The 26,733-nt window shown below is 57.1% G+C and overlaps 1 protein-coding gene across 4 annotated transcripts in view; it reads left to right on the top strand.

Moving 5' to 3' along the window:
- The first annotated feature begins 696 nt into the window (after nt 1-696).
- The window catches only part of DGKZ (diacylglycerol kinase zeta), a 41,252-nt gene continuing 15,215 nt past the window's right edge, over nt 697-26,733 (top strand). Inside the window, exons 1-13 of one of the 4 annotated variants that reach the window (XM_061343422.1) lie at nt 697-906; nt 20,845-20,953; nt 21,650-21,745; nt 22,508-22,585; nt 22,868-22,924; nt 23,247-23,315; nt 23,771-23,842; nt 24,136-24,252; nt 24,337-24,408; nt 24,694-24,789; nt 25,029-25,111; nt 25,444-25,504; nt 26,374-26,487. In XM_061343422.1, the coding sequence (XP_061199406.1) occupies nt 725-906; nt 20,845-20,953; nt 21,650-21,745; nt 22,508-22,585; nt 22,868-22,924; nt 23,247-23,315; nt 23,771-23,842; nt 24,136-24,252; nt 24,337-24,408; nt 24,694-24,789; nt 25,029-25,111; nt 25,444-25,504; nt 26,374-26,487 (1,206 nt within the window). In that variant the 5' untranslated portion in view covers nt 697-724. Of the gene's footprint in view, nt 907-19,012; nt 20,136-20,844; nt 20,954-21,649; nt 21,746-22,507; nt 22,586-22,867; nt 22,925-23,246; nt 23,316-23,770; nt 23,843-24,135; nt 24,253-24,336; nt 24,409-24,681; nt 24,790-25,028; nt 25,112-25,443; nt 25,505-26,373; nt 26,488-26,733 lie in introns of those variants that run through there. The other 3 variants (XM_061343421.1, XM_061343419.1, XM_061343420.1) reach the window with 3 other exon arrangements.

Here is a 26,733-nt window from a genome sequence, read left to right as displayed (position 1 = left end):
GCCTGCAAGGGCATGGGGTCAGCCTGAGCTGTCGGGTTCCTCTTGCAGGCGAATGCCCGTCCCCACCAGTCCTGCTGGGGAGGGCTGGTGCTCCAGGAGGACCTGCCCTGAGGGGGTTGCGCTGTGCTTCCAGCCTGGCTCGGTACCCTTGGGGAGCACGGGAAGGGGCTATCACAGCCAGCCTATTTTCCATGTACGAGAGGGCTGCCCATCGCTCCTGCCCGGCGGGGACAGCGCTCCCGAGCTGACAGCAGCCCCGGCCCTCTGAGCCGCACGGCCCTTGGGAGCCAGCGATGAGGGCGCAGGCCGCTCGCCGGGCACGGGGCCGCAGTGTCCGCCTCAGCTGCAAGGCCGGCGGAGGCTGCCGGTCCCCGGAGAGGGCGGTGGCGGCGGCCGGGCTGCTGGCTCCGTCCCCCCGTCCGGCGGTGAACAATGGGAGGCGGAGGAGCAGGAGGAAGCAGGGGGAGGCTCCGCGTCTGCCGCTGGGCCCCTTCCCGAGCGCGGGGCGGACGCGGCACTTCCTGACCTGGCCGCCCCGGGGCCGGAGCCGGCCCAGCCACCGCGAAGCGCCCCCGGCCCCGCTCCCGCTGCCCGCACGGGGGCGCTGGCGGCCGCGGTGCGCGTCCACTTCCTGCGGCCCCGGCGGGCGGGAGCCGCGGCCGCGCCGCCCCTGTCCCCTCCTCTGGCACGGCCCGAGCGGCGGCGCCGAGCCCGAAGCGCGGCCATGGAGGCGGCGCGGGTCCCGCCGCCCGGCAGATCGCCCTCGGCTGCCGCCGCCGCTGCCGCCTCTCCCACCGCCTCCACCTCCGGGGCGTCGGGCGGCGCTGAGCCCGAGCGGGGCCCGCCGCCGCTGGGCCGCCGGCACAGCAACAAGCGCTTCACCGGCCTCAAGCTCTTCGGGCGCAGGTGAGCACCGGGCGGGGCGGGCAGCGCCGCCGGCGGAGGGCGGTCAGGCCCCGGGGTAAGGGGTGGCCACGGGCGGCCGGGGCATCCTGAGCGGGGGCTGCGGAGCCGAGGGGCAGCCCCGCCGGCGGGCGGCTGTGAGCAGGCAGCGAGACGGGCCCCCGGGTGAGCACAGCCGCCGAGGGACGCGGGCCGTGGTGCGGGGACGGAGCGGGGGGAGGTTGCGTTGTCCTCTTTTAGCCAGGTTGGGAAGCATCGCTCTCGGTGTGTGCGCGCTCCTCCGTGGGTATAAGTTGGAGCCGCTGCTCTGGAGGATTCGTTCCCACCCGCGTAGAACCGCGCGTCCCTGTCCCCGCACACCCCGCAGCTGGTTCCAGCTGCCGGGATCCCCGATTCCAGCTCTTGCGATCCCCCCTTCGCTTCCTCCCCGCAGTCAGCCCCGCTCCTTGCCCTTCCCGCAGCCCCTCAAGGGATCTGGGGGGTTCTCGGAAGCAAAGGGGTGCCCCTGGCATCCGGAGCTGTGTGAACACATTGGATAACTGAGGTCTGAAGGGACCTCTCGGGTCTGAAGGGACTTGTGAGGTCGCCTGGTCCACCCCAGAGCAGGGCTAGATTCGATGAGGCTGCTCATGTGCTTTGAGTGTCACCAGGGGGGAGACAGCTCAGGCTCCCCGGACACCTGCTCCTGTGCTTCAGCTCCCGGGAATTCCCCCCTCCTTCCAGTGCCTATTCAGTGTTTCCTTTGTTGTGGCCTGTGCTGTAGTCACTGTGCACCTCTGGGCAGTGTCTGCATCACTTCTCTCTGTGCATCCCCATCAGGTTGCTGAACACATTAATAACATTTCCCCTTAACCTTCCCTTCCACAGACCAAACCACCACCATTATCTCAGCCTGTCCTTGTATCTGATAACTGAAGGATCTTGGTGGCTCTGTGCTGATCTTTATGGTGCTCATCAGCATTGGTGGTGTATGGAGGGGGTGGGGGGGACGGACCTGAAGCAGGATGCTGTGCTCCTGGGTGAGGAAAGGCCCCAGTTTCAACCTCCACAGCCAAGCCGGAGCTGGGAGTGAAGTGCTTGTAAGGTCACTTCACCATAGAGCAGTGCTCTGCTCTGTTTTCAGAGCTGGTGGCAGCAGCTGCATGGAGCCCCTTGCAGGCTCTGCCCTGTCCCCAGTACTGCTCTGAGTGTTCCTCTGGCTCCCAGGGGTTCAGGCTGCTGTGACTGCAGTGTTTATCAGACCCTACACCGAGGGGAAGTTCTCCATGTGTGAACAACCTCCTACAGTGTGGACACATGCGAGGGAGGCAAAGTGCGCCGGGCAGGAGGTGCTGAGCTGGAAGGGGTGAACGCGCCTGCCGCGATGGCTGGAAGTACCCATTGGGTTGTGGATGCTTCTCTTGCTCTTCTTTCCTCCATCTCGGGATGACAAATGTGGCACCTGGCACAGCAGAGTGAGAAGAGATTCCCACAGGCCTCTGTGAAGGAAGGTGCTCCCACACATGCCTATGGGAAGTGATCTTGATGAGATGCCATGCAGGATAATTGGCAGCACAGCACTGAATTCCTGCCCACCTGAGGTTTGGAGCAGGGGATGGTGTGAAGTACCACCTCCTGCGAGGGAGCTGTGGGGGAAGGCTTTGCTGTGCTTTCTTTTGGTGAGAAGTACAGCCCCTACATCCCGAATGCTTTCCAACAGCCACTGGTGAGGAAACGTGCATTCCCTTCCATCCTGGGCCTGCCTGGGAAGCAGGTCTAGAGGAAACTTGGGCAACGGGCAGGAGCTTGCTCACTTGCAGTGTTGAGTCTCTGGAGAGCCCAGCTTCCAGGAGAGAGGTTCATAAGGTGAACACGTACTGCTGGGCTCTGCCTGCTGTGACACGAGGAGGCACAGCCAGGCAAGGGACAGGTCCATAACATGGCAAAGAGCCTCTCTTGTCCCCAGGGCACATGGGCCCCGAGGGCATTTGAAGCAAAGAGCCCTTGAGCTCCAGCCTTGGGCGTTAGATTGGTCCCTTGTGTTTTGCAAGCGGGCTTATTCTTGTACCTTGTAATTGCCTTACAGGAGGGTGGAGTAATTGGCTTCAGAGCTGCCAGAGACAAGTGCACACAATACGTGCATCCAGGCCACGGATGGGTAATTCTTTTAATTGGGCTGATAAAGAGATTGGGGTTGATCAGATAATGGGTGGTTAGGATTAAATTTCCTTCCTAGGTGCCCCGTTTCTCACAGCACGTTTCACCCTTTCCAGGGGGAAACTGGGGAGGGAGTGTGAGTGCTGCGGACAAATTCCCTTTCCCCTGTGCTGGAGGGGTGGGATGCTGCAATGGGTTTTCCCTGGGGGCTTTATGGTCTTCAACACATCCCCTTTTAGAGGTGCAGCAGCATCAGCAGGGAGCATGGTGGAAGCACCCTGCAGAGGGCCTGTGGCTGGGTTTCTGGCTGTGGTCCCATGTCAGGCGCGGTGCTGGAGGCTGCACGTGAGCCGGGGGTGCCTGCACGGCCCCAGGGAAGCGCCGTGGGTGGCACGGCGTGTGGGTAAACGGCGCTCGGGAAGCGGAGCCGCGCGCCCGCCTACGTCTCTCTGCCGTGTCGCTTGTCACCATCCTCCTCGCAGGTTGGTGCTCACACCCGTGTGAAAGCCGGGGGAGAGGTGGTGCTGGGGTGGCAGCACGGCCCTCTCCATCCCCTGCCTGCCCCAGCGCAGGGCTCCTCGGCTGCTTGCCCCTAGTGTGGGTGCAGTAGAGGTGGGGTAAGCCCCAGGCAGCCCAGGGGAAGACCAGGCTCTGGTGAGGAGCATGAAGTTTGTGATCTGATGTTGGCAGGCACAGAGCAGCGCTTACCTCGGGACAGGCTTTTTCACAAGGTACCTTGCTGCCAGCTAGCTGTTGAGCAATCCTCCTCCATGCATGCAGATTTCCTCTAGCTCTGAATAACTCCAGCCTCTGCTCCCCATCCTGCTTCCAGGCAATGGGTGGCATCAATTGGGCTGAAGCCAGTGATGCTGGTGGGAGTCCCCAGCTGTCCCTGGGCTTGTTTTGCAGTGCAGGTTGGATGGAACAGCACCCTGTTCCCACTGCTGCTGTGTTTGCTCTGTGCTCTCTGCTCCGGGCTTTACCTCCCGTGAGGAGCTTGGGGACTTCTGAGCTCATCAAGGGGAAAAGGAAAGCACCGGGGCAGCTGCCAGTTGGGATGGGGCAGGGAAGGATCAGAGTGCAGGGTGTCAGCTGCTCCCTGCTGTGGTCCCTGCTCGCCTCCTGCCTCCTCTCTCCAGCCCCAGGTGCCTGCTGACAGCCCCGTGGCCCCCCTGAGATCAGATCAGATCAGATCAGATCAGGGACTGCCATTCGCTGGAGAAGGTGTCAGGACCTTTAATCTGTTTAGGAGCTGGAGCCTCCCTTCCAGGAAACCCTGCAGTCTCCTCTAAGGGCTGGGAGGAGGGAGGACGAGGAACCACTTCCCTCCTTCAAGCAGAAGTGATGGGAAGGGAGGGGGGCACTGCAGGCACTGGTCTTTGTGAGGAGAGCATTGAGAGGGGAGAGGAGCAGCCATGGGTGGTGCAAGGGTGGAGTTTGGGTACATGGGTACTCCTGTGGTCTAACACAGATGCTCTCAGGGTGAGGCCAACGCTCTGCAATGGTGGGGATGCTCTCATGGAAGGCAACCCGAGCTCTGGCCCATGGTGGGGATGCAGTGTAGGGTTTCCTTCACCCATTGCAGTGCCGTGCCCAGGTCTCCCCAGAGACTTGGCAAAGCCTCTCAATGCACCTTCCAGCTCCACTCTTGCTGGAGCTCTGGTTTCCTTTTCCCAGGTGTTTCCATGAGCTAAAGCTCGGGTTAGCTCTCAGCACGCGTTCACTTGCTTGCTGGCTGTTGTACGTGAGTGCTGACTTTGAGATGCTGAGCTCAGGAGCAGAGCGAGGGCTGCAGGCTGGGGCTCACAACACATCCCTTTTGGAAGAGATGGGGACGGGCAGGAGGTGAATGGGTTCTGCTGAGGACTTTTGGAGGTAGGGACTCCGGTGCAGAGCTGACTCGGGGACACAGACAAGGTGTGGAAATAGCGCAAACCTGTCCTGCTGGTTCCTGAGCTGGCACCAGGTTCTGAGGGAATAAGTGGCTCTGTGATCCCGAGTCCAGCAGCTTTCCCCAGGCCAGCTCTCCAGTGTTACAGATGTAATAAATACCCTGTGTTTCTGTTGCAACTCGCAGGCTCAGCAGCAGCTGCAGGCTGTCTTTGGGAACTTGGAGGCTTTATTCTCATCAGGATGTCAGGTGGAGGGCAAAGCTCTGCCAAGTGATGAGGCTTCACTGGCCAGGCCAGTGCCCAGTGGGGTTGGAGTCCTACTGTACTGCATGCATGTGTTAGACCCAGTGCTGTTCTCTTGTTGAGGGGTTGATGGCTTCACTCTGTAGTTAACTGTAAGTTCTGCTCCCACGGGAAACTCCTCCTCATCACACCAGGGACTGACCCAGAGGACATCTTCCCAGTCCCTGCCGGCCCAGACAGTAGGAGTTAATGTGCCTCCTGCCCCAGCCCTGCCTGCCGGGCAGGTTGTGCAGCCTGGGCTAGGCTGCCAGTTCCAGTTTCTACCTGTGGCCGTTGCTCCCACACCTGGGAACAGCCTTTCTGAGCTTTGCCCATCACAGCTGTCAGCCTTTCCCAGTGGTTCAAGCATCCTGCATCTCAGAGAAGCCCTGCCAAGCTTCTTAGGGACCCGTGGGAAACGGGGATGTGTCTTTGGGGGATTGAGGGATGCTGCCCAAGATGTGGTAGCAGTGGTGTGGGAAGCCCTGCTCTGGGGGCAGATGGAGGTCGGGCTGGAGGTATCCCACCCTCTGGCTGTGTCCTGTCCTACACGTAGGGACATGGAGCAGCCTGGGCTCTGACACATGCTGTGTCTTTGCAGTCACATGTCCTGCTGGCTGTCCCAGGAAGTCAGTGCCCCTAACCAAGAGCTCGTTGCAGAGGGTTTTCCCCTTGTTTTGGTGCAGCTCAGCTCCCACAGGAAACGTGGGTGCCAGAACAGCCTGTCCCTTGCTTACACTGTGAGCACAGGTGTGGATGCAGAGCCAGAGAGCAGGGGGACTCCTTCCTGCCCGCTCGTGCATGGCTGGGGGGGTTCCACCTCCTCTCTGGTGGGATGAGGATGGAGAGTGACAGGACACAAGTACCTGAGACAGCTTGGAGCCTCTTCCTGCGATCCTGGCCTCCTGTACCTGGAATGGGAGCAGGGGGCTGTGCCCGGCCATGTGCCAGCCCCGCTGTGTGAAAGTTCCCTCTGGATCAGATCATCTGTATCTCGTCCTGCCTTGCTGCCCAGCCCCAGCCGGGAGCCTCTCGAATCCAGCTCTAAGCCTCTTAGTGCCCAAGCCTGAGGTCACCACACATGGGGACGTGGCGCTTGGTGCTCTGGTGGCAGGCACCCAGCAGCTGCTGCTGCTCAAATGTGATGGGGGGGATGTTTTCTGCAGGGATTTTGCAACCATCAGAGGCTGGCAGATGGCAGGATTAAGAGGCAGTGGGGCTCCTGTACTGCGAGAGCTGCCGGGGGGCACAATCAGAGGTATCTCACTGAGGAGGATAGTGGGCTGGGCTATGGGTTGCACTGGGGCTGGGAGATGCTCTGGCAGAGGCTGCTAGTGAGGACCCTCACATTACTTACCCATAGTTTTCTAGTTTGAATGACAGAGGAAGTATATGTGATGGTGGGGTGTATGTGTGTGTGTCAGAGGGGTCCCAAGAGCGGTGCTCCCCCTTTGTGCTGGGGTACCAAGACCTTTGCTCCCCAGCCCCTGGCTGGCTGTGTGTTGGGAGCCCAGGTCTCAGTGCCCACACGCAGAGGCTGGAGGGTTGGGAGCAGTGGAGCTGCCCTGCCCTGCCCGAACAATGCTCCTCCGTGCAAGGCTTGGCCAGTGCCTGCATGAGTTGTTTGAAATTCAAATCCATGCCTGGACCCAGCGGTCGAGGTGAGGCTGCCAGGAGGCAGCAGGAGGGAGGGAAGCAGAGCTCCCCCTGTGCCAGCCTGGCCCTGGTCCCTGAGTCGTGCACACCATGGAGGTGCAGGGCCTGGGCACCCTTAGGTTCTTGTAGCCAGGTGGGTCTGGCTGGAGTTGATTATGGACTGGGCCAGCTTCCTATCCCAGAAGTGTGATGCTTGACGTTCACTGCCTGGCTCCAAAGGAAGAAACAGCCTTGCTGACCCCAGCTCCATAGGCGTGTTGCCTGCACTGACCTCCATGTCTGACAGCAGGGACAGTGGTGCCATTAGACACACTGGGGTCTGCAGACACCTTTGGGTGTGGGGTGGAGGGACGGCACCGGGGCAGCAAAGCCATGGATGGGGAGAACGGTGCTGTGTGCTGGGCAGCCAGGCGTGTTTATGGGGAGGGCTTGCTGACCACTCTCTTTGTGTCCCTAGACTCCACCTGCCCCACAAAGGTGTGTTCTCCTGTCTCCCGGGCAGCCAGCCCAGCCGATGGGGATCCAGGAGGATAAAGCACCGTCCGGCGGTGTATAAGTACGTGGTATTTTCCTTGGCTTGCACAGGCTGTGCAGTCCCAGCAGCTGCCGCAGCGTTTCTGCTCAAGAGCTCCCCTTCCTCCCTCCCACGTCTCACCCCACGTCACCCTCTTGTGTCTGTACTAACCAGGCCACCAGAAGCCAGGCTGCCTGCCTGCTGCCTGCGTCACTAACCTTGCTCTAGAGGGCAGCTCGCTGCTGGACTTTTGTCGGCTAACACGGCAGCCCCCGTTGCGCTGGTGTTTGGGGTGAAGGTCACTCGAGGTCTCCCTCCTCTGTGTGCTAACCGGTGTGGGCATGAAGGTCCTGTGCATGCTGAGTGCTCTGAAGACCTAAGATGACAACGCTGGGAGGGTGGTTTACCCGAACGCCTGAAGCAGCCTGAAGTTCAGTGGGGCTGGGGTTGACCGGAATGGTGGGAAAGCAGGGCTTGGGTGGGAAAACAGGGCTTAGGAGGTAATCATAGAATCATAGAATAGTTAGGGTTGGAAAGGACCTTAAGATCATCCAGTTCCAACCCCCCTACCATGGGCAGGGACACCTCGCTCTAAACCATATTACCCAGGGCCTCGTCCAACCTGAGCTTGAACACTACCAGGGATGGAGCATTCACAACCTCCTTGGGCAACCCATTCCAGTGCCTCACCACCCTAACAGGAAAGAATTTCCTCCTTATATCCAATCTAAACTTTCCCTGTTTTAAGTTTTAACCCATTACCCCTTGTCCTATCACTACAGTCCCTAATGAAGAGTCCATCCCCAGCATCCCTATAGGCCCCCTTCAGATACTGGAAGGCTGCTATGAGGTCTCCACGCAGCCTTCTCCAGGCTGAACAGCCCCAACTTTCTCAGCCAATCTTCATATGGGAGGTGTTCCAGTCCCCTGATCATCCTCGTGGCCTCCTCTGGACTTGTTCCAATAGATCCATGTCCTTTCTATGTTGAGGACACCAGAACTGTACACAAGACTCCAAGTGAGGTCTCACGAGAGCAGAATATATTGCTAGGATGTAGTTGCTGTGTGGAAGCCAATACCTAGGCTCCCATGGTGGTGGGGCTCACGAGTGTTCCCAAGGAGATGTGGACACAGGGACAAGTCCCAGGCTCTGTTCCTGGGCTTCCCTGCACCATGATCTTTGTGGAGCAGCACATCCACCTGGTCAGCATTTGCCTGCACTCGTGTGAGTGCCATGCAGAAGTGCTGCAGTGGGAAACCCCCACGGAGGACTGCTGCTGAACGGTGTCTGGGTACCAACCCATCTGCACAGCATCCTGGGCTTTTCAGGTTCCCCATTCGGTCTCCAGCTTGCCCAGCCTTATGGGCACAAGAGGTCTATGTCCCAGTCTGCTTGGGAGTGCCGTGGTTGGAGGTGTTGGTGAGAAGTGGTGAGCTGTTAGTGCTCTGCACAGGGAGGCAGATGGGTTTCAGAGAGGCCCAAAGTGCCGTGCGTTGAACACCAGAGGGCACGGTCGCTCTATGGAGCTCCTGGGTGCTCTGCTGAGCTCTTGAGTGCTCTTGTTGTGCAGCTCCAGCCCGTGCCCTGGGGCTTGCTTCAGCTGAGTGTTGTGGCATGCTGGCCTTACCTTCCTCACTACTGGTTTTGTTTTCCTTTCTTCTGCGAGGGAGGGCTTTGCAAAGCATCCTCATGGAGCTTTTTTGTGCTGCCATGGTGAAGCAGCCGGTGGCCAGCTCACTGCTGGCTTATGTGTCCTGGTAGCACCCAGACCCACACAATGGCACCCACCCAACCTCTGCACTGGGTGCTCCAGTGGTCTCCGAAGCATCCGCTGACACTTTGTGAAGTGGGAGTGGGAGCAGAGTGAGGCCACCCTGCACTACCAGTCTGCAGTGAAGTGTTCGCCTGTTCTGGGAAGGGAGAAAGCAGTCTGCCCTCTTCCCCTGGGATCTCCTCTCCAAAGGATGATGGAGAAAAGAGCCTGTCAGTGTGGCTGCAAAGCTGGCAGATGTCGGAGTGTTAGGATGAGAGAAGAAAAGGAAGCATGTGAGAGCAGATATGCTGAGGGCATTTAGAACAAAAAGGGTGGAGGACAGAAAAACATCAACTTCTCTTCCTGCCCTTCCATTTGTTGCATGGGGACAGGCTGACATTTAGCAAAACCAAGAAGTGATAGATTTAGCATTGCTAAAAGGAGTTACTTTGATTTTGACTCGAGCTGGGGGAGAAGAAGACTTGGTAGCTCACTGCCATGAGGTGGAAAAGTGAAACCAAAGATTAGGCTTGGTATCAGGAGCAGGGTCACAGCTAAACCAACAAATGCCTTTCGCGTGGCAAGTCGGCATGTGCTTTGCTTAGTCACAGGGTCACAATGGAGGCCTGGGATGCAGAAAGAGGAGGTGTCTTTCCTGTTTTAGCCTCATGCTGTACGTGTGTGGGAAGATCACTGGGGCCTGGGTGTCTCGGGGATGCTGAGCAGTGCCCCCCTTGCAGACACCTGCAGGGGCTGCCCCTGGTGCTGTGGTTTCAGGTGCGTGGGACCAGAGTCTTCTCCTTGCTTGGAAAGCCTTGCCCAGGGCTGTGTGGGGCTTGGGGCAGAGGTTTCTGCTTGAACACAGCAGGCTGAAACCTCTGACAGCAGCATGGGGACACCAAGGTCTCCCTGGCTACCCCTCTGCCTGTGTGCGTGTTTGCATGAGTGAGGGCTTACAGAGGGAAGAACAGCAGCAGGAAGGTTTGCCTGGCTTGGCTTGAAGAGAGCACTCTCGGGCTTCCCACTCCTGCTGCCCCCAGGAAAAGGGACTTGGAGAACCAGTGACCTGGTCTCTTGCTGCTCTGCTTGACCTGGAAGAGATTTTGGGGGCAGCTGGAATCCACCCTGGGCATCCCTCTGGGCTGTTCGCACCTGCAGGTCTGGGTCCTGCTGGCCCAGGAGGGAGGTGGGCCAAGGCGGATGGGGCTTTGAGCATCCTGCTCTAGGAGAAGGGCTCCCTGCCCATGGCAGAGGGTTAGAACTGGATGAGCTTTAAGCTTCCAATCCAAACCTTTCTGTGATTCCATGATAAGCTCCCTTGGCAGGAGATGGGGCTGGGGAGGAGCCACACATATCTCTTATGAGGCTTCTTTGCTCTGAATTGGCAGCTAGTTATAGTATGATTTTAATTTCCTTTGATAGAACATCCTGCTCATCCCACTAAGTGGGTCTTAACAGCGATGGACTGGGGACTGTTCCTAGGGGCCCTTCCATGGCCTCTCCTCCTCCTGTGGCTATAGCCTGCACCATGGCTGCCCTGGGGCTGTGAGAACACCAGGACCTGCTCAGTTCCTAGTGGCAGCTTGCCCCTTCCTGGCACTGGGAAGGGAAATCCGAAGGACACACAGGGGGCAGAGCCCTCCATCCTTCAGCAGCTGCTGGGTCTGAGGGAGGGCTGAGGAGGGGTGAACATCTCCTGCCTGCCCTGAGCATCTCCACCTCTTCCCCTCTGGTGCTGTGAGAAAGGAGCTGAACCCAATGCAGCACCTTGGGCTGTGGAGAGGTTTGCTCACGTGTGCTCACCCATCTCAGCTCCTGCTGCCTTGCAGAGGCCACTCGCTCCTGCTGTGACAGAGGTGGTGGTGGCAGTGGTAGCTCAGCCTTTGGGCTTCTGGTTAGTGGTTTCCTGTGAACAACTTTCAAGATACCCATCGGGAAAGGCAGCTTGGCTGCCTTTGCTTTCACTGTGCTGACAGACACCTCCCTGATGCTTTGTTACGATCATTTTACTGTGGTCTGTCCCCGTGCCCCGGGGAGCACTGAACATGGTCCACACATGCTCCTGCACACAGAGGAGAATTGCTCCCTGTCTAACTCTAACCATGACATGCAGGCAAGGGGAAGGGGCAGGCAGGAGGAGGCAGGGTGTGAAAGGACGAGGTCTCGGCTGCGGCTGGCTGCACTGACTCACTGCAGCCATGTGCTTGGCTATGGCTCCCATTGCTGGCTAGATGACCAAAATAACAACCGCTGGTGACTCAGGCCGTGCAGGCACCCTGGAGTGAGCTGGCCTTCAGTGTGACCCCCCCTCCGCTCTCTGCAAAGGCCAAAGTGGATGTGGGTTTTGTGGCCCCAAAGGGGAGCTTTGCCTGTGTTTGGCCAGGAGCGGGTCCCTGGGGATGCCTGGGGGACGCAGATAGCTGTGGAGCATGACAGGGAACTCCCCAGCTTGGCTCTGAGAAATCCCATGAGGGGCTCTCATGCAGCAACAAGGGGAGGTAAACAGCTCCTGAGATGTCTGTGGAGCTGGCCCAGACCAGGCACAGGAGTAAGTGACCTCCTGTGCATGAACACAGGCTCTCCATAGCAGGTAGTTTGGCTTTTCCACACAAACCCGTTTATCGACGTGCCAAGGAAGCAGGAGAGAATCCCCTCCTCTGCGCGTTCCTCCGCTCATCTCTTGCTGCTCCGAGAGGAGCACGGCGGCATCCCTGCATGCTCGGGGGGCAGCTCTGTGCTGGGGGGACCCCTCTCTTGCTGTTCCCCTCCGCTGCGTGCGCTCCGGGCCGTTGGGAGCGGAAGCGCCGTTGGTTGGTGGGAGAGCGCTGTCGGGGCGGGCAGCGCGGAGGAGGCGGAGGGCGAAGCCGAGCGCTCGCTCTCCAAAGTAGGACTTGGCTGGGGAGGGCTGGCCCGGCGCTGCGCGGCCATCGCCACCGCTCGGCACCGGCACCGGCACCCGCACGGACCCCGCGCCCGCCCGGACCAGGTCACGGGGCTTTGCCCCACGCTCCCCCCTTCTCTCTTCCCCCTTGTTTGCTGCTTCTGCCTGTGCCGGGCTGGGGGGGGGCATGGTCTGAGCAGGTCCCAGGTCCCCTCTCGCTGGGGAAAGGCAGGGGGGGAGCAGACTTGTTCCTGCTGAGCGGGGTGTGGGGTTTGCTGCCGGGGCTGGGTGAGCACACGGGGCTATGGGCGATCCCCAGGGGGGAAGGGCTTTGTGGCCCTCACCCTCAGTGCTGCTTGGCCATGGCTTCCCTGAGGTTTCCCTGCCAGAGGGGCATTTCCAGATGGTTGTGACAGCACTGGACCCCCATGGGGATGGCATCAGGAAATGTGCAGGTGACACAGGACAGTGGCATGGGGAGCCAGCCTGTGTCTCGCTGCAGCTCCCAGACCCTATTGTCTTTGCACTGGGATAGTTTAGGGAAGCAGGACAGACCTGGGGGCTCCTGGCATCTCCCCTGGTGCTGGTGCCAGCTGAGGTTCCCTGCTTCTGCAGTGGGATGCCCTTCCCAATCCCTGAGGTGGCCTGGAGGGAGGCGAGGCACACAGCTCCCATCTTTCCATTATCAGTGCCTGTTACTGAGACTCTTGGCTTTGCTTTGGGAGGTGCCAAGACTTCCTAGCCCTGGAAACTGCTGCCTGTGCTCTGCATCTGCCACGCTGGAGCTTTATCTTTACACCAGGTTTGTTGCCTCCCCCCGGGGCTGCTGCCCTGGGCAGATGCTGTGTGTTGCCCTGGGGCAGCACCGTCCCTGGATGTCATCCGTGCACCAGGATGTTGCCCCTGTGCGCTGGGGCTGCTTGGGGAGTTTGGATCACACAGCTGGGCTGTGGGACTGGCCTCCCTTTAAATAGCACATCCCTTGCATCTCCAGGAGGCACAGAGCTGTGTGTACTGAAGGAGGGGACCAGCCCTGGGGAGCACGGTGGGAATCAGCTAAAGAAAGCACAGCCTTGGTCCCCAAACTACTGCGGCAGCCTGCCAAGCCTCCCACTGCTTTGCTTTGTGTGTGTTGCTTTATAAAGGGAGCTCAGAAAGAGAAGAAACCCTCAAAGTCCCTCCCAGCCTGTGCTGCTGGTGTTGATAGGACTGAAATAGAAACTGCGTGGCTGGCCTCTCCCCCGACCCCTGCTCTGCCTCTGCCCCAGCACTGATGGTGGTGGCTCACCCTCTGCATTTCATCCCCAGTTCACTCACTGCCCGGGACCATCAGTCTTGCTGTTTGGCTCCCCTGCCAAACACAGCAACAGATTGTTTAAGTCAGTGCTGTCGGGTTTCTTGATAACCAGGAGGCAGATTATTTAGTGTAGTGGCAAATAAACTTCATAATGTTATGATGGTGGAAAGTTGTCAAGGGATATGAACGCCCCGAGTCAGCCCAGGCGCCTCCAAGGAGATGACTTTGGTTTAAATTAAGACAAAACACTGTCTTCCGTGGATTTTGGGAAGGAAATCACATTGCTGTAATGGGAACATTACTCTGAGCCTTAGGGCTGGCAAACTCTTGACTTTATGAAGTGTAAGTGGAGGGTCTGAGCTAGTCTGGCAGATGTGCCCTAAAGCACATCTCAGGTCTGTCTTGTGAAGGCAGTGGTGGGGAGGCAGCATCAGGGCACCCTGCATACCCTGGGGAGAAGCAGGATGGAGCTGCCACCAGCAGGATGTCAGAGTTATGCTAGGAACTGTAGGAAAAGTCTCAGGCCCTTCTGCTCCCAGCCCCTGCTCTTCCCATAAACTCAGCTTGAGAGCATTTTCTTGGGAAGGGCCAGGCATGAGGGCGGGATGGCTGATCCCTTGTCTCGGTTAAGGCAGGGCCAGGCAAGTAGGGACCATTCTCAGGCCTCTGTGTGGCCTTGGGCAGTTCTTTCCACCTGGCTTTTCCCCTTGGAGAGGCTTCCCATGAGAAGCTGCAAAGCTGTGGTGTTGCAAGGCAGCTGGTTCCTGATGCTGCATCCATCCCCATGCCTTGCTCATTCAAAGAAGGCAGCTTAAGGGCTGCATCACCTCCATGTGGCATCCCCAGCTCCCAGACTGCCCAGAAAATGGTGTGTGGTTAAAGTTCGTGGCTGTGTCCCATCCTTGGTGTGGCTGTGTGGTGATCTGCCCTGGGTACCAGCAGTCACAGTGATGCTGAAGTGGTGATGCTGAGCTGTCGCTGCCAGCTGGGGTGTGCCCTGAAATTCCTGTCCCCTGAAATAAACCCCAGGGGCGAGTTTTGCTTCTGGCCATCTTGTGCGGGTATTCCATTACTGTTTCCTGCCTGGGATGTGTCAGGGTATTTGCATCGCCATGCCATGGAGCAGAGGTGTGTATGTGTGGGAGCAGGAGGTTGGGAGTTGTGCTCTTCTGCCATGTGCAAGATACGGATAGAGTCCAGACTGATGTACCTGCGGGTCCCTTGTGAAGCAGTGCGGTCCGGGAGCCTCCAGGTTGGTCAAACAGTGCCCAGTCACACTGACAGGCTTCTGAGCAAGTTAGCAGAGCCCTTTGATGTTGCCAGGGGTGCCTTGCTCTCAGTGCCCTTGCCCAGTGGCCCTGTCAGAGGCCTCTGCGCAACTCTCTGCAGAGGGGGATGCTGGGGCTGTATGTGTGGAAGCCGCAGGGCTGAGAGGACGTCCTCTATAGCTGCTTGTGTGTGGCCACCAGGCAGTTTTGAAGCCTTTGCCTTGCTTTCTCACTAGGAGGGAGGTCTGAAGTGCTCTGCATCAACCCCAGGGCTCACTGAGAGATAGGTGAGGATCTGTTTCCCTCCGAGTGCCCTGCAAGGACCAGAAACTGCCTCCTGCAGCCTTAAAGTTGCAACAGAAATCTCCTGCTTTGTGGTATGAGGGTGACAGCACAACTGAGGGTGCCCTTGGCCACAGTTTGCCCTGGGAATGGCATGCTCTTGCAGCTTGGGAGCCTGGGAGCAAGGTATGTGTAGGAGGTGGCACTTGTTGCAATAGATCAAATGAATGAATCCTAAAACAGAGGGTGCACACAGTCCTTAGATAATCCCTTGCGATGCTTTGACGGCTGGTTTGGTCACAGCCTCCCTACCTATATTCTGGGGGGAGCTGCATGTCCGTGTTCATGCTGGACCTAGCACAGGGGAGCTCCTGAGTCTGTTCTATTCATGTAATGTAGGAGAAATTACAGCTGGAATGGAAACTTTGGGTAGAAACAAACTGCGCAGCCTGGAAACTCACTGATCACTGCTCACCTCACTGCAACCAAAGCCCTGGGGGCTGCAGCACATCTTGCCCAGTGTGCTCCCTTCCCCATCTGGCATGGGGACTTCCTCAGCACCTCCTCTGTGCAGGTTGTTCTTATGGTGCAGCAGAGGGCTGGCTGAGGAGCCTGAGGGAGAGGAAGAGGTTGGTGACTGATACCTGGGAGCAGGATGGAAGAGCCGATACAGGATTTTAGCAGGGATGGTGTGGGCATAGCAGTGTACGTGAGAAGCTTATCAGAGCACTGAAAGGAGCAGGAAGGGGGCTGTGAGCTGGTGATGGAAACCAACACTGAAGGCAAGCAGTGGTGTGTCAGCGAGGAGGGGATGAGACACAGCTCTCTGGATGGGTGCCCGGGCCCTTGTCCCTCGGTCCCTCTGGTGTCCTGGCAGGGAGGAGACAGACAGCAGAAGCCCAGGAGATCTTTGTGTCACGCAGGGGTGGCTATTAATAACACTTGCACTTTCCCTGAGATCGAGCTGTGGAAGCCAAGCGTCCTTGCCAGGAGAAGACAGTGTGTAAACTGAAACGGGCTCCTGTTTGCGTGCTGCCAGCTCCAGTGCCACAGCATCTCCCCATTGCCTGCAGCAAGCCAGGATGCAGGAACGCAGCCAGGTGCCATCAGGATGAGCGCTCGTCATGGAGCAGGGCGAAACTCTTGGACTTGTTCCCCTTGCTGTAGCCATGTGGTTGGAAAAATGCTTTCCAGTCGACTAACTGGAGGTTTGCTGAAAGGTCAGGAGAAGCTGAATGTGTTTCTCAGGTTCAGACTTATCTGGGGCTCAAGGCTTGTGTGTTGTGCTGCTGGGGTGTCCTGCACTAGCATCCTCTTGCCGGCCCTGGTGCTAGGAGAGGGGATGCTAGATTTGGCACTGAAGGTAATCTGGGGTCTCTCTTCTTGGGCTCTGGCAGGAATAAATCAGGCTGCTGGAGGGGCAGAGGGAATAATAACGTAGAGGAAGGGCTGGGCAGGCATATGGCACAGGCAGCATCCCTCTACATGTCTTAAGGGCACACAGGGCCTATTCAGTCTGGTAAAGGGAGTTTGTTTGAGACTAGTGAAGCAAAGCAGAATAATGGAGCTGAATGTAGGAAGATCCTCCTGACACGAGCAGAGCCTGTGCCTTGAGGGACAATGTATGTTTAGCCCTAGGAGTCACCCTGTCTGGTTTTGGAGCTCCCACCACTGCAGGAGGGATGCTGCTATCTGTCTGGATGGCAGGGTCTCCACATCAGTCAATCCATGAGCTGGGTGCACTGAATGCAAGTTTTTCCTCTTTGATCCCTGCTTGTCTTTCCAGTGGGCATTTACCTCCTGCCACCAAGGTTAGCTCTGCCCCCAGAGTAAGAGGTAGCAGCTTGCTCTTGAGTGCTCAGGGAGCTTCCTGCAGCAGCCCCTTCCTCCTCCAGCTCTGGAGCACAGCATTGCTGCCTGCCTATGGTCTGGAGCATGTTCCTGCTTCAGCAGCTTCTCTGTCCATTGATGTGATGCAGGGATACTGAGGATCTTGAGGGGTCTGGTGAGAGATAAATTACCTCCCAAGAGCTCTTATTGCAGATCACGAGCAAACCAGAGCTACTTCTCATTCACAGAAGGAGATTGAAATGATAGTGCATAGCTGCTTGTAAGTAGAGCTGATATCCTAGTGCATGCAGCAGTACTTCCTTTCCCTGCCACCCTGCAGATGCCAGGCTGCTTGCATCCAGCCTCCTTACCCAGCTGAGCTGAGTGATGCCATCTGAAGAGCAGCCATGGATGATGGCTCTTCTCCACCTTGTCTCAGTGACAGTGGAGATCCCAGAGGTGTGCTGGCGTTAGGCTTCCAGGGATTAGCTCCTCTCAGGCTCCTCTCCACCCAGTACCTGGTTCCCTGGCTGTTTCGCATGCAGCTCTGCTGATACAGATCAGCCCTGGGCAGCCCCAGCAGTCTGTCCATCTGCTCCACCAGCAGCAGCTCTCAGCACCTGCAGTGCACCATTTGGAGCTCAGACTGGAAGTAAGTTGTGGGGGATTAGGATATCTTCACCCATCGTATCCGAGCTGTCATGTGCTGCTGTCAGATGGGTTGCCTCATCATAACCTTAAAGACTGGTGGCCAGAGTGTGAGCCCATGTGTCACTGGCAGACAGCCCTGAAGATAAAAAGGGCCCTGATCAGCAAGTACTCAAACATAAATGTCAAGCTGTTCTAGCAGATTTCTTCACAAGACTGTGGTGCAAAAAGGAAGGAAGCTGTGTTGAGAGATCTTCCTGCCCATGGCAGCAGCTCAGCAAGCAGCTTCATGCTAGTGGAATATGTGGGGCACAAGGGAGCATCTGTTTGGCTCATTTGGGTTGTAGTTGGACAGTACATCTCCCCCAGCATCTAAAACTGTCCAGAAAGGGTCTGCTGCAGTGTGCTGTACCCAGGCAGTGTTCTCTCTTGGGTTTTTAACGTGTTTTATTTGTTCAGACAGTTTCAAACACCTTTTGGTGATGATGCAATTTACTGGGCATCACCCTGCAGGTAATGGGGAGAAGGGGCAGGAATGGAGCGCTGCAGTGCCAGGGACAGGCTGGAAGCAGAGTGAACAGCAAAACGTGTCCTCTGCAAAGCTGCATGGGCCTCAGTGGGGTGATAGATAACCTGCTGGTGACCAAGGACCTGCAGTGCTGCTGTGCTGAGACTGGAGAAACCCCTCTGAGGAGGTGGCACTTTGGTTTTGTGTTCAGTTCAAGCAGGTTTTAGCTGCTCTGGAGGGCATTGCTGTCCTTCCTTCCCTCCTTGGCCTATGTTACTGAGTACAGGCTTGGCAATGAGGCTGTAGAAACTAAAGAGCTGGCTTCCCTACCTACCACGCTGGAGGAGAGCAAACCAAGCCTGGCCTTTTCCAGAAACACAAACTCAGCTTTGTAGTCATCTAAAAGTCATCTAAAAAGCCCAGTGGGTTGTTTGTCCTATAAGCACTAAGCGAAAGCTCCAAATGGTCATCCAGAAAGTAACACACGTCCCATCTTACATGCAGTTCCCAAAGGAAAAGGGAAGCTTTGACAAATTTTCCTCTGTGTGTGGGCCTTGGGGCAGTGGAGGTTTGGGTCAGGGTGTTATTCTGAAGGTCCTCTGGTATTGCTGCAAGCAAATGTGTATAAGAGCATGAGGAAGAAGCAAGTGGAAGAGATGGCAGTCTCAGTGTGATGATGAGCAGCATGCCCGTACCCTCATGATGGGTAGAGGAGCCATTGTTGAGGGTGATGGTGGTGGCTTGTGTGTGCCTGCAGGCTGCCGTGAGCCAGTTCCTTGCCTTGGGAGCATCTGAAGAACCAGAAGTTTGCTTCTACCACACTGTGGGTCTTGGTGGGGTGTTTTTTGAGTAAACCCTCTCTGTTCAGTGGCTGTAGAGAGGTGGTGGCTGGAGGGTGGGAAGTGAAGCACTAGCACTGGAGAGAGCCAGATTCAGCCCCTTCCACTCCAGTTTTGCATGCTGAGCTGCCAGTCCTGAAACTGCTGCAGCACCATCCACTTGTGGCCTGGGGCTTTCCATGGACTGCTGCGATGTCCAGGCTGCCTGTCAAGCTTTGAGAGCTGGGCAGGGGAAGCTTGAGAGCCCCAGTAAAGCTCTTTCACCAGGAGGGGGAAGTTCTGCTCAGGACACATGGGATGATTTTCCACCACGCTACTCCACCTCTCTCAGCTAACTCCTACCAAGTCTGCCTGTCCTGCTTTTACTTTCCTCTACTTACTTTCCTGCTCTTACCTTACTTTGGTTTTCTTCACTGGGATTCACAAGAGCTTACTTTCAATTTGCTGCAAATTTGATGGGGCTGGTGTTTAGCCAGAGCAGTTCCCATGGGAAAACCAGGTGGACCAGCACCAGGAGTGATGCCAGGGATGATGGGTGCATTGGAATGCAGGGGATCTCCTGATTCCACAGCAGGGGATGCAGAGGGTCCCAGCCATATCCCCCACTCCTGCCTTCTGTCTCCATCCATCCCCCTGCCTGCAGACTCCCATAGGAGCCTATTTAACTCCCGGTCTCTGTGTCAACAGCCAAGTGCGGGTGCGATGGAGACCTTTTTCAGGCGGCACTTTGGTGGGAAGGGGCTGCGCCGTGCCAGCGCGGTGGCCGTGCCCACGGGCAAAGCCCGGCGGCGTTCCCAAGCCGGGCTGCCCTCATCCTCACTGACCCAGCGCCGCCGCGGCTCCGGAGCCCCGCTGCCAGCCCTGTCCTGCCTGGGCCAGCCCCGCAGCCGCAGCCGCCGCCGTTCCAGCACCACTCCGCCCTGCCTCAGCCCACGCTTCGCCGTGCAGACCAAGCACGGCGGCTGCACACGAGCCATCGATGCCCATCTGATGGGTCCCTCCATCCTGCTGGCCAGCCTCATCCCCACTGGAGACGAAGGGATGCCCTGCGCTGACACATCCGAGTCTCTGGAAGATGATGCCGAGCGGTGCCGCCAGCAGCGGTGTGCCGAGGAGAGGTGGCTGGCCATGCTGCCCCGGCTGCGGCCGCTGCAGGCTGGGCTGCTGTCGCGGGGCCCCCGCTGCCTGCGGCGTGTGTCCTCGCACCGCCTGCCCACCGAGGTCAGCCATGGCCGGGCTGCTCACGGCTTGCCGGGCCGCTACCGCCGCCTCAGCCAGTGCCGCCGCTCCAGCGATGCTGCCCGGCCCGGGCTGCTGCCCTCGGGGCACCCGCGGCCGCTGGCCCAGCGCTGCATGGGGGCAGATGGAGCCGGGTGCTCCTCTGAGTGCTTGGGACTGGAGCCTCCGTGCCGTGCTGCCTTGGATAGCTGGAGCCCCCGGCTGCTGTATGTATGGCGATGCCGCGGGAGGGGGCAGCTGGGTGTACCCAGGCTTGGTGGGGAAGGAGGGAGCGGGGTCTGTTCTACCGGCCCTGGCTGCCATTGGTGTCTCACAGTGCTGCTCACATCCCTTGAGCATCTCCTGCTTAGGCCAGTGCAGACTCTGATGTGCTCAGTGCAACCCCAGGGCTGCAGGGTGCCCTCTCCTGCCAGCCTGGGGAGAGAGGGAAGTGGCAGCCCTGGCTGTGGGCTGGAGATGCAGACCTGCACTCATGGGAGCAGCTCGCTAGCCCCAAACCACTGCTTTTTATCCGTCTGGTTGTGCTTGTCCCTGAAAATGGCCCAGGCTCTGGAATGCCTTGGAATGGGAGAGCTGTGGGGAGCCTTCCAGGGCAAGAGCTGTGGGTTGTCCCCATCACAGCTCGGTGGAGCATCCCAGGCTGTTTGCGACGGACCTGTCATCCCTGAGGGCTTTGACTGAGCTGGCCTAGACTGTGCCTCTTGCTGGGTGCAAGGTGCTGAGCCATCAGCAACATTGACAGCACCTCTTCATCCCACAGGAGTGGGTGCTTCTCAGCCAGCAGTGCTGGAAGTTCACCTCATTTCCAGCCACTTGGTCCAGAGGATGCTTTTCTGCTCCATCCTAGAAGCAGGTCGTGCTTTGCACATATTTCTCCTCCCCTGATCTAATAGCCAGCCCTCCTGTGCCTTCCAGGAAAGCTATTGCCAAGTCCAGTCTCCAGCACATGGTAGCCCAGCCCAACCCTGCCCTAGCCCTGAGGAGCGACTCGGAGAGGCAGATACGCAGCACTGTGGACTGGAGCGTAAGTTGCAGTGTGTTTTGCTGGGCATTGCATGGAATAGGCTCCCAGCCAAGGAGCAGCAGGCTCTTCCCAGGATGAGGGCTCCCAGGTGACTTTGGCTTTGACACATTTATGACCTCTGCCATTGCCACCAGCTTGTGCCAGCATCTGTGCTGCTGGCAGCACCCTGCAGTGCTGCAGAGAGGCTGTGCAGGCACATGTAGCTCCTGGGAGGGTGTCAAAGCTGCTCCACTGAGAGCTCTTCTGCTCCTGGCAGCCAAGGTATTGTGGTGGTTGGGGCCAAGCAACAGGGGAAGCCCCTGCTCCTTCACTTTCAAAGCCCATCAGACTTTAAGCTACACTCTCAGGTCATAGAACAGAAGCTGTTTCAGGAGTCCCCTGCATGGCATTTGCCCCAGTGCCTCCTCTCAGGGGGTGATGGAAGCAGCTCCCCTGTGCAGGACACTGGGTTTTGGAGCTGGTTTTCTTGGGTCCTCGTTTACAGCAAGTGGGACACAGCAGCAGCTTCATGAGGTTTCCTTTATCCAGATGTTGGCCCTGGTTGTTCTGTACACCTTGTCTCCTGGTCTACACCAAGCTCCAGCCTCCCACCCCCCAGCATTGTCCACTGTCTTGTCCTTCACACAAAGCATTTTAGGGGTTTGGGTGTGCATCTGGGGGTGCTCTCAAATAAACATGTTGTCTTGTGCCTTTCAGGAGACTGCGGTCTATGGGGAGCACATCTGGTTTGAGACCAATGTCTCTGGGGACTTTTGCTATGTTGGGGAGCAGAACTGTATGGCAAAGCTGCTGGTGAGTCGTCACACACCTCCCTGGCAAGGACCCCAGATGTGGGTTGTGCTGCTGCCTGGCAGGGAGGCCATGAAGGCCTCTGCTGGGGAACATGTGAGAGGCTCCAAGGTGAGGAGTGTGTCCCTCCTGCCCTGGTGTGCTGGAGGGCTTTGACCTCAATTTCTGCCAGTGCTGATGCTCAGTTTGCAATGAGAACCCACCACAGGGCTGCCACTCACCCAGAGGTGGTGATAATATTCCAGAGAGAGGCTGTTGGGATCCCACACCCTAAAAGGGACAATCTAAATCCAAAACCTTTCAATAGAGACTGAGCACTGGAGCCCCAGGCCTGCTGCCTCCTGACCCTGTAGGCAGCACTGACCTTACGGGGTTGTTGCAATCCTCCCTCCCAGCTTGCAGGCTCAGTCCTGCTTGTGGTATGGGATACAGAGCCCTGATACCATCCTGTTCCTTACCATGGGAGCCCTGCAGGTGCCTCCCAGACCAGATTCCATGGTGCTCTCTGGCAGTGCCAGAAGAGGCCAAGGACTGCAGAACAAGACAGCAGGAGACCACCTCCCTGTTCTGCCCCAGAGCCGAGAGCATCTTCTCTGTACATATGCTTAGATCCCTTCGTTTGCAGGAAGTCTGGTTTGTGTCTGCTGCAGGACTTGTTCTGCATCCTGAGATATACAAAGGAGGTGTGATGGGAGGCTGAGCTTGCTGGCTTCTGAACACTGCTATTCACATGCATGTTTTTCCTCCTCTTTTCTCCTCCTCCAGCAAAAACCTCTCTCCAGGCGTAAGTGTGCAGCCTGCAAGATTGTAGTGCATACACCCTGCATTGAACAGCTGGAGAAAGTGAGTAAAGCCTGTTAAGCCCTCTCTGGCTTACAAAGCTGTAACAGCCTTTCCTTGGGCAGCCTTTCCTCTTGGGTAATGACATACAGTATCAAAAGGAGCATCTAGTGGCATGATTTGGGGCCTCAAGCCCTGTTCTGCTCAGTAACAGAGAGATGCGAGGGGTTTCACAGCAAGCACCAAGTATCTCCAGAGTCTCCGGACCTGCTTTAGTAAACTCCAGTAGGTTTCCTTTGGGTCTGATGGTTTTGCTGATTCCTCTTATGTGTGTTCAATCTACAGATAAACTTTCGCTGCAAACCTTCCTTCAGGGAGTCAGGATCCCGGAACGTACGGGAGGTGAGATACGCCTTGGATGCTGCCTACACCTGCCCCCCTTTCCAGTGTGCCCACTCTCCACTGGGTTTGTTTTGTGGGATTCTCAGTCTTCAGTTTCCTCCCCCTCCTGTTTTTTCTGGCTTTAATTCCGTCTTTGAGCACCTTAATTTGGCCTCTTGCTCCCTCATTCTTCTCCCAGAGGGCTGGTGCTGTTGCCTGTGAGCAGTGGGCTTGCTGCAGGAGCAGAGCTCCTGGTTGGCCTGGTTCTGTTCCTCCTGCCTGTTCCCACATTCCCTCATGCATTGGGCCTTTCATTCCCTTATTTTTCCTCTTTCCCCTTTAGCCCATTGTTGTCCGGCATCACTGGGTACACCGGAGGCGGCAGGAAGGGAAATGCCGGCAGTGTGGCAAGGTGAGAGGGTACCTTCTCATTGCTTTGGGTTTCTTTCTCAGCCTGAGGGAAAGCAAAGGTCAAACCAGGGACAAGAACAGGACTGGGGATCAGGGGCATCCCACCAGTCCTGTTTGGCAGCAGTAGCCTACAGCAAAACCAACACATGTCCCCTGTTTTGCACACTGAAGCACTATATAAGTACTTCCCACATGAAGTTCTTCCCCTGGGACAAATCCGTCTTGGAGAGGACTGTCTTCCTTACATGCTTTCCTTGAGCAATAGGGACACCCCTGCAGAGCTCACTGGCCTCCCTGGTGCCATAGTGGTGGTTGGGGCTATCTGACAGGGACACAGAGGGCTCCAGCTGCAGGCATGCTGTCTTTGTTAACATCTCCCTTGGTGGTGGGAAAGTCCTGCTGGGTGGTAGAGAGTTGGGAGGGAATTCTCTAAGCCCCTTATCCTTTTCTCCACAGGGTTTCCAGCAGAAGTTTGCCTTCCACAGTAAAGAGATTGTAGCCATCAGCTGTTCCTGGTGCAAGCAAGCGGTGAGCAAAGCCCTCACTGAATGCCTTAACCAGCCTGTTCTGCACCTCATGATGTCTGCTTTCTGCTGGGACTCCCCAGGCTGCTTCTCTGCAACCTGCCCTTAGCAGCTCCTCTTACTGGGAGAGGCTGTACTGTGGTAGCTGTGAGCTTCTACGAGAAACTTCCTCTTCATTGCTTTCCTGTTACAAAATTCCCGCATGGTTTCCCCCAGCACTCCCTGCACTGGGAGGGGAGACGGTGGCTGTCCCCATCAAACTGAGCAGCTGAGTTTTCTCTCTGTCTTCTTCCCCAGTATCACAGCAAAGTCTCCTGCTTCATGCTGCAACACATCGAAGAGCCCTGCTCACTGGGAGCTCACGCTGCTGTCGTTGTTCCTCCCACCTGGATCCTGCGGGTCCGCCGGCCCCAGGTAAGGCACTTCAACTCCTGTGGCTCTTTCACAGCTCCTGCTTGCCCAGCAGCTCCTCACAGGACTTGTTTCTTTTCTCTCTAGAACCCACTGAAGTCAAGTAAGAAGAAGAAGAGGACATCGTTCAAGCGGAAATCCAGCAAAAAGGGGGCTGAGGTAAGAGATGAGGGGACAGGGAATGACCTCGTCTTGGAAGCATGGAGGGGGAGGGCAGTAAGGAGCAGAACTGGGAAACAAGGGGCTTTGCTGTGTCTGAGCAGAGGTTAAGGAGGCCGAGGTGGAGGGAGGGTACCTGCTGGCATGGCAGATCCTAGCTATAGGCTTATGGTGTGGCTGGGACGTTGTCTTCCTCCCAGTCCTGATCTGTGCAATGTTAGGGCTCAGCTCAGGTGGAAGTTTGTGTTTCCCTGTTTGTTGAAGGACCTGCAGTGTCTCTTGCAGGAAGGGAGGTGGAAACCCTTTGTCATCAAGCCCATGCCAGCTCCTCTCATGAAGCCCTTGCTGGTGTTTGTGAACCCCAAGAGCGGTGGCAATCAGGTATGGCCGTGTCCTGCATCTCCCTGAGAAGGAAGCTCTGTGAGGGCATTGCCATTTGGCTGCTGAGGTCTTGCCATAGCTTTGGTGATGTCTCAGCTGCAGAAGAGGCAAGGCAACCTCCACAGTGCCTACCTAAACCAGGCTTTGCCTGAATCCCCTGAGAACAGCATTGTCTTGGCCTGTCTCTTTCTTCTGCCACCCACTGGGAGCTCCCCGTTACCTGAAGTCTTTCCCCACAGGGAGCCAAGATCATCCAATCCTTCATGTGGTATCTCAACCCACGGCAAGTTTTTGACCTCAGCCAGGGTGGACCCAGGGAGGCGTGAGTACTGATGGGGCAGCACTCTTCAGTCCCCCGTCCCTGCCCCAGAGATTCCTCCCCAGAGCTCTTCCCATGGTTGGTAGAAACCTGATGCTCTGTAGCTCCCTTGTGGAGAGAGACCTCCACCAAGTTCATGCTTTGAGAGGCATCTCTAGGATACCCTGTGATCAGCCAGTGTTTCCTGATGGAGGGCTGGTCTAATCTGTGAACTGCTGTGGTGGAGGGGAGGGAGACACACACATGGCATGAATGCAGGGTGGGCAGGGACCCCCTGCAGCTGCCTCTAACACCTTCAGTGCCTCTTCCCTCCTCACCCTCCCTGTTCCCTGCAGGCTGGAGCTGTACCGCAAGGTCCACAACCTCCGGATCCTGGCATGTGGGGGGGATGGCACGGTGAGTCCCACAGCCCCTGTACCTTTCCAGTGCCAGCAGCAGCCCTCCTCACTGTAATCCAGTGTCCATGGCACAGCTGGTGCTACTGGATACTGTGGGTCCCTCATGCATGGCTCCAGGGAGTGCTAGTCTGTAGCATGTCTGGACTTCCAGCCCTTTTAAGAATCATGGAATCATAGAATGGTTTGGGTTGGAAAGGACCTTAAGATCATCCAGTTCCACCCCCCCTGCTATGGGCAGGGACATCTTTCATTAGACCAGGTTCCTCCAAGCCCTGTCCAGCCTGGCCTTGAACACTGCCAGGGATGGAGCATTCACAGCTTCCTCGGACAGCCTGTTCGAGTGCCTCACCACCCTCGCAGTGAAGAACTTCTTCCTTATATCCAGCTTAAATCTTCCTTGATTAAGTTTGAACCCATTACCCTTGTCCTATCATTACAGTTCCTGTTGAAGAGTCCCTCTCCAGCATCCTTGTAGGTCCCCTTCAGATACTGGAAGCTGCTCTAAGGTCTCCAGTGTAGCTTCTCTTCTCCAAGCTGAGCAGACCCAGCTTTCTCAGCCTGTCTTTGTATGGGAGGTGCTCCAGCCCCTGATCATCCTTGTGGCCTCCTCTGGACTTGCTTCAGCAGCTCCATGCCTTCTTATGTTGGAGGCACCAGAACTGCAGACAGTTTTGGGGGCCAGTTTCCTCACTGAGGTTACTGGCATCTCCCACAGCATGTTTGGAGCATTAAAGACACTGAATAGCTTAAGGGGGAGGCTAAGGAGTCCCCATCTCTGCTCTTCTGCCATTGCTAGTGCTCTGAGGTGGGACTTGCCTGCCAGTCCCTGGAATAACCAACTGTTTCTTTGCACTCCTGCTTGAGCAGGTGGGCTGGATACTCTCCATTCTGGACCAGTTACGCCTCAACCCACCTCCTCCTGTGGCCATCCTACCTTTGGGGACGGGGAATGACTTGGCCAGGACAATGAACTGGGGTGGGGTAAGTGATGGGCACAAGCGCCGCTGTTGCTGTGGGGGATTGAGGGCTTCATCTCTGGTTCCAGACACATGGGTGGGAATTTGCATGGGCTGGATGTTTTGACTTGCCCTAAATACGGACCAACAAAGAAGTGCCATTTGAATGTCACTGGTTTGACATTTGAATTATTCTGCATTAGATTATAATCTATTAGGACATTAACAAAAGCAATCTTTATTTTAAACTTTGGGAGACTTCTAGAAGGAA

The sequence above is a fragment of the Neopsephotus bourkii genome, unplaced genomic scaffold, assembly GCF_033783945.1.
Source record: "Neopsephotus bourkii isolate Nb327-2 ecotype Australia unplaced genomic scaffold, CSIRO-AGI_Nbou_v1 NB_1825, whole genome shotgun sequence".
NCBI classification, from domain to species: domain Eukaryota; kingdom Metazoa; phylum Chordata; class Aves; order Psittaciformes; family Psittacidae; genus Neopsephotus; species Neopsephotus bourkii.
The sequence above is the reverse complement of the archived record's forward strand: the minus strand, read 5'-3'. Positions and strand labels throughout refer to the sequence as shown.